Here is a 12,479-nt window from a genome sequence, read left to right on the forward strand (position 1 = left end):
CCTGATGTGTGTGGCTGGCACTGGTGGTACCGGGCTGGTGACACGCACCTCAGGGCGAGTGCGGGGAGGAGGCACAGGACGTACTGGACTGTGGAGGCGCCCTGGAGGCCTGATGCGTGGGACCGGTACAGGTGGCACCGGGCTGGTGATACGCACCTCAGGGCGAGTGCGGGGAGGAGGTACAGGATGCACTGGGCTATGAAGGCACACTGGGGATACAGTGCGTGGAGCCGGCACAGGAGATCCTGGACCGAGGAGACGCACTGGAGACCAGGCGCGCTGAGCCGGCACAACCCGTCCTGGACAGATACCCACTTTAGCACGACAAGTGCGAGGAGCTGGCACAGAACGCACCGGGCTGTGAATGCGCACTGGAGACACAGTCCGTATCACCGCAAAACATGGTGCCTGACTGGTCACACGCTCCCCACGGTGAGTACGGGGAATTGGCTCTGGTTCACTACCCTCAACTTTCACTGACCACTCCTTGCTCAATCTGTCCCAATATTCCTCCTCGGTCTCTAACTCACCCCTCAGCGTCGCCGACCACTCCGTGTGCCCCCCCCAAAATATTTCGGGCTGTTTTTTGGCCTTGCGAAGACCCTGGCGTCATCGCTGTTGTTCCCTCGCTGCCTCCGCCTGCTTCCATGGCAGGCTTCTGTCTCCTGCCATAATCTCTTCCCCTCCTGGCTTTCCTCCTGGGTACGCTGCTTGGTCCGTTGTTGGTGGTATCTTCTGTCACGATCGTTATAATGAGTGGACCAAAGCGCAGCGTGATCTGGGTTCCACATCTTTTTTTACTAGGTGAAACTGACAGCAAAACAAAAACAATAAATCTCAAACCGAAACGTGAAGCTAACAATAGTGCTAACAGGCAACTATACATAGTCAAGATCCCACAAAGCAGAAAGGGGAAATGGCTGCCTAAATATGATCCCCAATCAGAGACAACGACAAACAGCTGCCTCTGATTGGGAACGATACCTGGCCAACATAGAAACATAATCCCCTAGATGACCCACCCTAGTCACACCCCGACCTAACCAACATAGAGAATAAAAAGCTCTCTATGGTCAGGGCGTGACACCCGGTCAACAGCCCTGCACCCCCCACAGCAATTTGCCCAAGCCTCCCCCATTTCTGCTTCACCCAAATCAAAATTATCTGCCGCAATTGTTGCAACCCCTATTACTAGCCTGTTCAACCTCTCTTTCGTATCGTCTGAGATCACCAAAGATTGGAAAGCTGCCGCGGTCCTCCCCCTCTTCAAAGGGGGAGACACTCTATACCCAAGCTGTTACAGACCTATATCTATCCTACCCTGCATTTCTAAGGTCTTTCGAAAGCTAAGTTAAAAAACAGATCATCGACCATTTCGAATCCCTCCGTACCTTCTCCGCCATGCAATCTGGTTTCCGAGCTGGTCATAGGTGCACATCAGCCACGCTCATGGTCCTAAACGATATCATAACCGCCATTGATAAAAGACAATACTGTGCAGCCGTATTCATCGACCTGGCCAAGGCTTTCAATTACCACATTCTTATCGGCAGACTCAACAGCCTTGGTTTCTCAATTGACTGCCTCACCTGGTTCACCAGCTACTTCTCAGACAGAGTTCAGTGTGTCAAATCGGAGGGCCTGTTGTCCGGACCTCTGGCAGTCTCTATGGGGGTGCCACAGGGTTCAAATCTCGGGCCGACTATTTTCTCTGTATACATCAATGATGTCACTCTTGCTGCTGGTGATACTCTGATCCACCTCTACGCAGACGACACCATTCTGTATACTTCTGGCCCTTCTTTGGACACTGTGTTAACTAACCTCCCCACGAGCTTCAATGCCATACAACTCTCCTTCCGTGGCCTTCAACTGCTCTAAATGCAAGTAAAACTAAATGCATGGTCTTCAACCGATCACTGCCCGCCCCTGCCCGCCCCTGCCCGCCCGTCCAGCATCACTACTATGGACGGTTCTGACTTAGAATATATGGACAACTACAAATACCTAGGTGTCTGGTTAGACTGTAAACTCTCCTTCCAGACTCACATTAAGCATCTCCAATCCAAAATTAAATCTAGAATGGGCTTATTATTTCGCAAAACAAAGCATCCTTCACTCTTGCTGCCAAACATACCCTCGTAAAACTGACTATCCTGCCGATCCTTGACTTCGGCGTTGTGATTTACAATATAGCCTCCAACACTCTACTCAGCAAATTGGATGCAGTCTATCACAGTGCCATCCATTTTGTCACCAAAGCCCCATATACTACCCACCACTGTGACCTGTATACTCTCATTGGCTGGCCCTCGCTTCATGTTTGTCACCAAACCCACTGGCTCCAGGTCGTCTACAAGTCTTTGCTAGATAAAGGTATCTCAGCTCACTGGTCACCATAGCAGCACGCGCTCCAGCAGGTATATTTCACTGGTCAACCCCAAAGCCAATTCCTCCTTTGTCCACCTTTCCTTCCAGTTCTCTGCTGCCAATGACTGGAACGAATTGCAAAAATCACTGAAGCTGGAGACTCATATCTCCCTCACTAACTTTAAGCATCAGCTGTCAGAGCAGCTCACAGAACATTGCACCTGTACATAGCCCATCTGTAAATAGCCCATCCAACTACCTCATCCCCATATTGGGTTATGGTAATTTCCTGTATTACTAAATGAGGAGAGTTATAAACCACACTCAAGTCAGAGTTATACTTAAACTTCATCTTTAATTATATGAGCTTCACCATAGCCCTTTGACTCTCAGATCAATTCAGTAAATTCTGAGAGCGTCCATACAAAAGAATACCAAGATCTTTTAGAGCCAAGATACACCCCTCTCAACTTACATGACGAACCACAGATCTTAGGAACAGTTCACAAAGAAAGACTTTTACTTGAGAGAGGAGTATCCCATAGCCAGATAGCATTAGCTATACAATATCGTTCAGTTTGGTCTCTAAGACGAGGTTCTAATCTCGTTCCTGGTACTTCATAGTACCAAAACATTACCTCATCCAATGGCATATATCAATTGCCAACTCTAGATACCCCATCTCAAATACACCCCTCTTCTCCCCACTCCTGGACAAGCTCACTGAGGGGAGTGACTTCTAGGTCATATACTATCTCAAGATTAATGCAACATCAGAGGGGACATACAATGGTTCCAGACACTGCCATACTCCTCCCTCCAATGGGAAAAGGAGGGAGTGACTGGCGTACAGACATTGTGGAACCAAGAGATAATTGGTTCCCCCTTAATCATCCCTTCACATGGTTTAACAGATACATTCACATACGAAGACAATGTTCCATTCTGACCTCTTCCTTTCTGATATTCTGCATATTTCCGGAGACATGTAAAAGACAAGCCTGACCTCTCCCCTCTCTGGGCCCCAAGTGACGTTTCCCTAGCAGATAAGGGAAAAGTGCAACTGCCAACAGTTTAGTCCAAAAGGAGACATTCTAATGACAAGTATCTCACATAAGCATATTATATAAATAAAACATATTTATCTATGTTACCCAACAAATTCTGATTCATCCCCAACAATTGTTATTTATTTTTTGCTCCTTTGCACCCCAGTATCTCTACTTGCACATTCACCTTCTGCACATCTATCACTCTAGTGTTTAATTTCTCAATTATAATTACTTCGCCACTATGGCCTATTTATTGCCTTACCTCCCTAATCTTACTTCATTTGCACACACTGTATATAGATTTTTTACAATTGTGTTATTGACTGTACATTTGTTTATTCCATGTGTAACTCTGTTTTGTTRTTTGTGTCGCACTGCTTTGCTTTATCTTGGCCAGGTCGCAGTTGTTAATGAGAACTTGTTCTCAACTGGCCTACCTTGTTAAGTAAAGGTGAAATAAAAAAGAATAAACATTTTATTTTAAACCTGAAGGTTATGGATGTAGTAAAAGGAGGCCTATTTAGAGTAAAAGGATGAAAAAAACTGATAAGCATGTTGTAATAAGACTGATTAGCAATAGTATATAGTACTTTTAAGTATAGTGGAATGCAGTTCAACCACTTCCGACCAACATAGTCCTCAAATGTCACATAATGGATGGAAGAAATACAGCTACAGTGTATAGAAGCAATAATAACATTTAAATAAACTCACAGCCTCCTACCCTGTCTTCTTCCCACAGTTCCCCCCTCCCCTATCGCGCCCCCACAGCTGCTGCGAGCGGGCTCCACATATCTGATCATCCAGCTCAACACCAACTCCATCCTGGGAGATGGCCCTATTATCAGGAAGGAGATTGAATACCGGGCCAGCCAATCACCTTGGTCCGAGGTCCATGGGGTCAACATGGTCACCTACAAGCTGTGGCACCTGGACCCAGACACGGAGTATCACATTAGTGTGTTGCTGACCCGGCCCGGAGAGGGCGGCACCGGACCACCTGGACCACCCCTCGTCAGCAGGACTAAGTGTGCAGGTGAGGGTCTGGGCGGTGTGACAAGGTCTAGATAAGCTTGTACAGTATGTGACATTCTCATAGTTGGCAGTGTTTGGTAACACAGAATATTTTGGTAATACATGTTTGTAAATCCTTGATAAAATCTTACCATACCATATCATACTTTTTGAAATGATTTGCAATTTTTTATTGTAAGATCATTCTAGTTTTCTTGGTCTTGGTATGTTTCTAGTCTTGATAAATAGAGGGAGAGGTATCACTCTACAAGCTGTTTGCTTCCTCTGTGGATTTTACCTCCGAAACCTCAGAAACTCTCCTCATATTTTTTGGTCATTTTAGGGAGAATATTTCTTCAGACTATTCAAAGTACAGATGCCCAACAGCTAGATGCTCAGACTTTATTTAATCTCAGAGTAATTGCTCATTATATTGTTGAATTTGAAAAGTGGAATAACAGACCATGGACTGTGGCGATAATGTGGCAAAATTGTATTCCAGACTGATACCCCTCTGTGAGATTGAGAGGTTGTCTTTGTAAAAATATAATTTGTGCTGGAAGAAGACAACTAACACACACACACATACACGCACATACACACACACACACACACACACACGCACGGACACTCAACCACAAAATTCATGCCTATTTCCTGTGGGCATTTGTCCCATGTCTTCTACAGACATCAGTCTTTAATATGCACAGCGATCTCTTCCCACCACAAACCATCTCTCACACCCCCCCCCCTCCCTGTTCCACCAAACATAGCCTCCATGTCCTCTCTCTGATGACACAATAAGCACACTCCCTTTTCCCAATAGCCGCAGACAGTAAAATAGAGAGCCCAGAGCCAGCTCTCACTCAAAAACACAGAAACAAATATAAATGAGAGGAAGTAGAGATACATAAGGAAAATGTTTTTATATTTTGAAAGAGATAGACAGGGAAAGAGGAGAGGGAATGTTATAGTTGTGAAGTGAGAGAGGATGCACACACTGTTCTAATGTAAATGTACACTGCTCAAAAAAATAAAGGGAACACTTAAACAACACAATGTAACTCCAAGTCAATCACACTTCTGTGAAATCAAACTGTCCACTTAGGAAGCAACACTGATTGACAATAAATTTCACATGCTGTTGTGCAAATGGAATAGACAAAAGGTGGAAATTATAGGCGATTAGCTTGACCACCCCAATAAAGGAGTGGTTCTGCAGGTGGTGACCACAGACCACTTCTCAGTTCCTATGCTTCCTGTCTGATGTTTTGGTCACTTTTGAATGCTGGCGGTGCTTTCACTCTAGTGGTAGCATGAGATGGAGTCTACAACCCACACAAGTGGCTCAGGTAGTGCAGCTCATCCAGCACACCTCTTGCCCTGTAATTTCCCAATCTGTTGTTTTCACAACATAAGGGTTAGGTTGTTGTGTCTACTTGTTTGTTCTGTTAGTGGCCTGATCCGGATTCACACACCTTCACATACTCCTCATCCATCACCAGGTCCACCTTCCATGAGTCTCTAATCACCACCTGGACACCCTTGAGTTCCTTTAACCCCTGTCCCCCAGACCATCTGGTCCAGAACCCACACTGACCCCACACTTCATCATTGCATTATGATCCTCCTCACCTTTGTTGGGCTGCGTAGGTCTAAGTATAAGGAAATATATGGTCTTGTCACAGTGGGGATCTCTGGGAGTGTGCTAGTTACCAGAGTGAACAGATGGGAGGCTTGGACCCTCTGGGTGTTATTCTGACTAAAGTTAATTTCTTCTCCAAAAAAAGAGTGTTGCCATGGACTGGGTATGTTCTGCTGTTCCGTGTGAACAACTCCTCTCTACCTGGCTTGCTCTGACCTATATAGTGGAGCCCGGACCTCCTGTGAGTGGTGTAAAACTAATGGCCGTGAATATGGACATGGTCTCCGCCCGCCTCTGATGGCCAGCCAGGTGTGCTTGATGAGCCATCACTGTGATTATCAGCAGGGCTGCATTATCGTAGCTCTAAGCCCCTCAAGTAAATCACAGAGGAGACAAGTTATTTCCAAACCACGTTAATAGGCTTCATCCTGCTTCTGGGTCACTGAGCCTTCTGGAGAGCCCCCTGCCACCAAACCTCTATGCCGAGCGAGGGGCTTCATGCCCGTGCCCGACCAAAATTAGGAACATTACAGAGAGTGCTAATGCCTTTCACAGCTCGTCTTCCTCGCCCATCATGTCAGGCCTCTCTGTCAGTGACTGCATCTTGCTTCACTCCTCCTTCATCTACCATCTCCCCTGTGGTTAAGTCTCCACAGACTCCCTCCACAGCTTAGCACCAACCCAGGCCAAGGACAACCCTGTCCACAGTTAATCCCATGGATCAGTATTACTGGGGGTAATAAACCAGAAGCTCTCCCCTTCCTTTCCTCTCACTTCTATACCGTGAGGAATAAGCATGTCGCTCTGGGCAATGTTTGGGATACTGCAACCCCTCTCCGAAGGCTGCCAGGGAGAGTGCGTTGCACACAGTCGAGCGTGGTATGCAGGCAAATAGACTGGGCAAGGGGAAGGGTGGTGGCACAAAAGTCAAATTTGATGAAAATCCACAATGGGCACACTGTGGCCTCTTCTGTGTTTTTTTTCATCAGTTTGTTAGTTTAAAGCCCCTCTTTATTTAGCTTTGAGACTGTGCAGACTATCAATTACACCATATAGACAATCCTCAATCAAATTGAACAATTGTTCAAACATTTTCCTGCCGCGTCTAATGTACCACAACTTGATTACCCAGCCCACATATTTTTCTGCTATCACAAACTGATGTTCAGAACAATGCAGTGGTCATGCTTCCTTCTAGACCGAAATGCAAAAAAGAAATATTGGAAAGTAAACAGGTGACTGTGGAGAGGCTTAAGTATAGATTGCCAGTGTCATGAAATGTTGCTTCTGTGAGAAAGATAATGAATAGGAAGGGATAAATGGATACACTTCAGGGAGAGATATAATGAATAGAAAGGGATAAAGAGATAAGTATCCGCAAGGAAGAGATGACCTTTTGAGTGGTGAGTTAGTGTGTGTGCATGTGCCTGTTTGTGCTCGTATGTGTCTTGCATATTTAGAGAGAACACCTTTCAAATCCATCTCCTTTGATTACTGCCTTTGTTCCTTTAAGCTTCCATCGCTTATCGATGCATTAGCTCCATTGTTTTAGTTCTCAGCACAAATAGCTGCAGTAAGAGAAGAATCCCTTTGAGTGTGATAGTCAGTGCAGGAATGAAGACGTTGGCTGGTATAACCTTACTCTTCTCACTGCTGGGCCCTCCGCTCCATATCTCCTCTGTCACTCTCACTCTCCTCCGCCATTAGTTACAAATCCCTATTAAAAGAACAAAGCAGGGCCTCCCGGGTGGCGCAGTGGTCTAGGGCACTGCATCGCAGTGCTAGCTGCGCCACCAGAGTCTCTGGGTTCGCGCCCAGGCTCTGTCGCAGCCGGCCGCGACCGGGAGGTTCGTGGGGCGACGCACAATTGGCCTAGCGTCGTCCGGGTTAGGGAGGGTTTCGCCGGTAGGGATATCCTTGTCTCATCGTGCTCCAGCGACTCCTGTGGCGGGCCGGGCACAGTGCACGCTAACCAAGGGGGCCAGGTGCACGGTGTTTCCTCCGACACATTGGTGCGGCTGGCTTCCGGGTTGGAGGCGCGCTGTGTTAAGAAGCAGTGCGGCTTGGTTGGGTTGTGCTTCGGAGGACGCGTGGCTTTCGACCTTCGTCTCTCCCGAGCCCGTACGGGAGTTGTAGCGATGAGACAAGATAGTAATTACTAGCGATTGGATACCATGAAAATTGGGGAGAAAAGGGGCTAAAATTTAAGAAAAAATTATAATAATATTTTTTTTTTTAAAGAACAAAGCAATACAATACATTATGTGGATTACTGTTTGACAAAAAGCCCTCAATAATGGGCTGTGACAAATGCCTCCATTGGTAGTGTGTTGCCTGAGATTGTCCTTGGCTCACCCCTGTAGCCTGTATCTCTTACTGCAACACTGACTGGCTGGTGCTTGAAGGCACAGAGGCTTCTCAGTACCTCTGTATCCCTCTATCTGTCTCTGCCGAGGGAGGAATAGAAAGACAAGGCTTTAGTTCTCTCTGTTTGAGTCAAAAGAAACAGTGTTGGCCCCAAACCCAGCAGTGACCAGAAGTAACTGGGTGACTACTAAAAACATGCAGCCTATCCAAAATGACCCAGCAATAAAGATAACTGGCGGATTTCGTAATTTACACTGTGTTTAAATAGTTTTTATTTAAGCTTTATTTAACCAGGTTAGTCTCTTGAGAAAAAACATGTTTTTCAAAAGAAGACCTGGACCTAGTTGATAACATTACCTTCTCTCTCTTCCTTCCCTCCCTTCCTCCTGCCTTCCCTCTCTGTTAGAACCCACACGGGCCTTGCGAAGTCTCACAGCCTCAGAGATCCAGTCCAGGCAGCTGACCCTGCAGTGGGAGACACTGGCCTACAACTTGACCCGCTGCCACACCTACTCTGTGTCCCTGTGCTACCGCTATGCCACCGCAGGGGGCGGCGGTGGGCACAACACTACTGTGCGTGAGTGCCTGGCGGTTGAGCACAATGCCTCACGCTTCACCCTGCGCGACCTGCCAGCCTACCACTCCATCCAGGTCCGTTTGGCGCTAGCCAACCCTGAGGGCAAGAAGGAGGGTCGGGAAGTCACCTTCCAGACTGAAGAGGACAGTAAGTGATGGGAGAATGTTGGAGACATATACTGTACGTAGGAGCTCATACAGGGTACATATTCATAGAAATCAGAATAACATGGGAGAATGTTTGAGACATAAAAAGGAACTGATACATACAGGGCACATATTCATAGGAAGTAGAATGATAGGAACCGTCTTGTGATAGAGTGCCCTAATTGGCTGCTTTCCAACCTCCTCACATGGCTTCCTTAATCCCTGCTTCCCAGAGACCTGTAAGAAACACTTGGCTGTTTTAGTGACAGACTGTTCAGGGATCACTTTGGTGTCTGTCTGTTTAGGTTGTGGTGAAACATCTGTGAGACCAAAATAACCGAAAGTACCTAGGGAGTCATCCAAAACCTTTCTCCGAGGGTATTATCTCTGCTCTAAATTCATATTTGTGCTAACAAATTAACAAAATAATGGGAAAAAAATCTAGCTATCTATACAGTTGGGATTGATAACACGGGGTCAGTCAACATCAGTAGCTACAGTTTGATTGAAGGGATTCATAACTATCATGGTTCGTCTCCTGTCCCATGCGGTTGTGTCTCAGTAGACTAGAATAAAAGCATTGACACCATCTCCAAGAGGCTGCATCAGCATACCAAAGGATCCATCTCATTTCTCAAATGAAAATGAAGCCAGAGAGAACGGATTTTCCCCCATATCTCTCAATATATTCCTTTTGAGCTAAGGCAGCCTCTTTGCATTGCAGATGCCTGGCTGAAGGACAAATATATTTTTCCATTAAAAAGAAGCTAAACGAACACACTGTTTTCACACCAAAGGGAGAAAGAAAAAAGTGTGTGAGCGAGCGAATGAGAATGAGAGAAAAAGAGAGGGAGAGAGACTAATGGTGATTGTGGTCTGGAATAGAACCACAGTGCACAGAGGATACTATAAAAACAGTTAGCATTGTTTTTATAGGGATGTGTCCAGGCCAGGCTTCCCCTGGTGTCCAGGCCAGACAGAGTTTTAACAGCATTCAGAATTTATACTAAGGAATGTCATCACTGGGGATAGTTCCATTAAGTCATGGCTCTATGTAGTAAGTAGTAATGAAGTCAATCTCTCCTCCACTTTCTGCCAGGAGAGATTGACATTTCTAACCCACTCTGAAACTAACTGCAGCTCTTTGTTAAGTGTTGTAGTCATTTCAGTTGCTTTATTGGCTTTATTCAGTCAGTGGCATGTCGTTAGTAAAGATTGAAAAAAGTAATGGGCCTAGACAGCTGCCCTGGGGAATTCCTGATTCTACTTGGATTATGTTGGAGAGGCTTCCATTAATGAACACCCTTTGTGTTCTGTTAGACAGATAACTATTTATCCACATTATAGCTGAGGGTGTAAAACCATAACACATAAGTTTTCCAGCAGCAGACTATGATCAATAATGTCAAGAGCACTGAAGTCTAACAAGACAGCCCCCACAATAATTTTATCATCAATTTCTCTCAGCCAATCATCAGTCATTTGTGTAAGTGCTGTGCTTGTTGAGTGTCCTTCCCTATAAGCATGCTGAAATTCTGTTGTCAATTTGTTTACTGTAAAATAGCATTGTATCTGGTCAAACACAATTTTTTCCCAGAATTTTACTAAGCGTTGGTAATAGGCTGATTGGTCAGCTATTTGAGCCAGTAAAGGGGGCTTTACTATTCTTGGGTAGTGGAATGACTTTAGCTTCCCTCCAGGCCTGAGGGCACACGCTCTCTAGTAGGCTTACATTGAAGATGTGGCAAATAGGAGTGCCAATATCGTCTGCTATTATCCTCAGTAATTTTCCATTGTTGATAGACAACAATAATTTTTTCACCTCTTCCACACTGACTTTAAGGAATTCGTAAATTTCATGATTTGGTCCAATACACTTGGATGTGTAGTATCAGCGTTTGTTGCTAGCATGTCATCCCTAAGTTTGCTTATCTTCCCAATGAAAAAGTCATTAATGTAGTTTGCAATATCAGTTGGCTTTGTGATGAATGAGCCATCTGATTCAACGAATGAAGGAGCCGCCTTGGCTTTTTCCCCCAAAATTTAATTTAAGGCTTTTTACTATCATTCTTTATATCATTTATCTTTGCTTCATAGTGTAGATTATTGAAATTTTTATTTCGTTTAGTGATTGATTTCTTAATTTGCGGTACGTTTGCCAATCAGTTGGGCTGCCAGACTTAATTGCCATACCTTTTGCCTCATCCCTCTCAACCATACAATGTTTTAATTCCTCATCAATCCAAGGGGATTTAACAGTTTTTACAGTCATTTTCTTAATAGTTGCATGCTTATTAGTAACTGGAATAAGTAGTTTCATAAATGTGTCAAGTGCAGCGTCTGGTTGCTCCTCATTACACACCACAGACCAGCAAATATTCTTTACATTATCAACATATGAATCACTACAAAACGTGTTATATGACCTCTTATACACTATATTAGGCCAAGACTTTGGAAATGTGGTTTTCCTAGATATGGCTATTATATTGTGATCACTTCATTCTATGGATTTGGATACTGCTTTAAAGCAATATCTGCAGCGTTAGTAAAAATGTGATCAATACATGTTGTTGATTTAATTCCTGTGCTGTTTGTAACTACCCTGGTAGGTTGACTGACAACCTGATCCAGGTTGCAGGCACTGGTTACAGTTTGAAGTTTTTTCCTGAGTGGGCATCTTGATGATAGCAAGTCAATATTTAAATCACCCAGAAAAAATACTTATCTGTTGATATCACATACATTATCAAGCATTTCACACACATTATCCAGATACTGACTGTTAGCACTTGGTGGTCTATAGCAGCTTACCACAAGAATGGGCTTTAGGTGAGGCAGATGAACCTGTAGCCATATTACTTCAACAGTATTTAACATTAGATTGTCTCCAAGCTTTACAGGAATGTGGTTCTGAATATAAACCGCAACACCGCCTCCATTGTCATTTCTGTCTTTTCGGTAGATGTTATAACCATGTATTGCTACCACTGTATCATCAAAGGTATCATCTAAGTGAATTTCAGAGATAGTCAGAATATGAATGTCATCTGTTTACAAGCAAGTTATTGACTTCATGGACCTGGTTTCTTAGGCTACATATGTTAAAATGGGCTATTTTTAGCACTTTTCTGGGTTGCCTGATTGTTTTTAATGCTTTACTGGGAAGCTTATCAGAGGTAGACTTACTCATGTTATTTACATTGGAGCTGAGGTCTTCCTACTATTGCACACAGCCACAGTGCTAAAAATGTAACTCTGGTTTATAGGCTCATGATTACTGCTTACAATAGCTGTAGGATGAACAG

The 12,479-nt window shown here is 44.7% G+C and overlaps 1 protein-coding gene across 1 annotated transcript in view; it reads left to right on the forward strand.

The window, feature by feature from the left end:
- Window positions 1-12,479, forward strand: part of LOC112068845 (receptor-type tyrosine-protein phosphatase U-like) — a 313,338-nt gene that overhangs the window by 184,099 nt on the left and 116,760 nt on the right. Inside the window, 2 exon segments of the mRNA XM_024136057.2 lie at window positions 4,165-4,458; window positions 8,855-9,172. Coding sequence (XP_023991825.2) covers window positions 4,165-4,458; window positions 8,855-9,172 — 612 coding nt within the window.

Source organism: Salvelinus sp. IW2-2015, unplaced genomic scaffold (assembly GCF_002910315.2).
Source record: "Salvelinus sp. IW2-2015 unplaced genomic scaffold, ASM291031v2 Un_scaffold768, whole genome shotgun sequence".
In the NCBI taxonomy this organism is placed as follows: Eukaryota; Metazoa; Chordata; class Actinopteri; order Salmoniformes; family Salmonidae; genus Salvelinus; species Salvelinus sp. IW2-2015.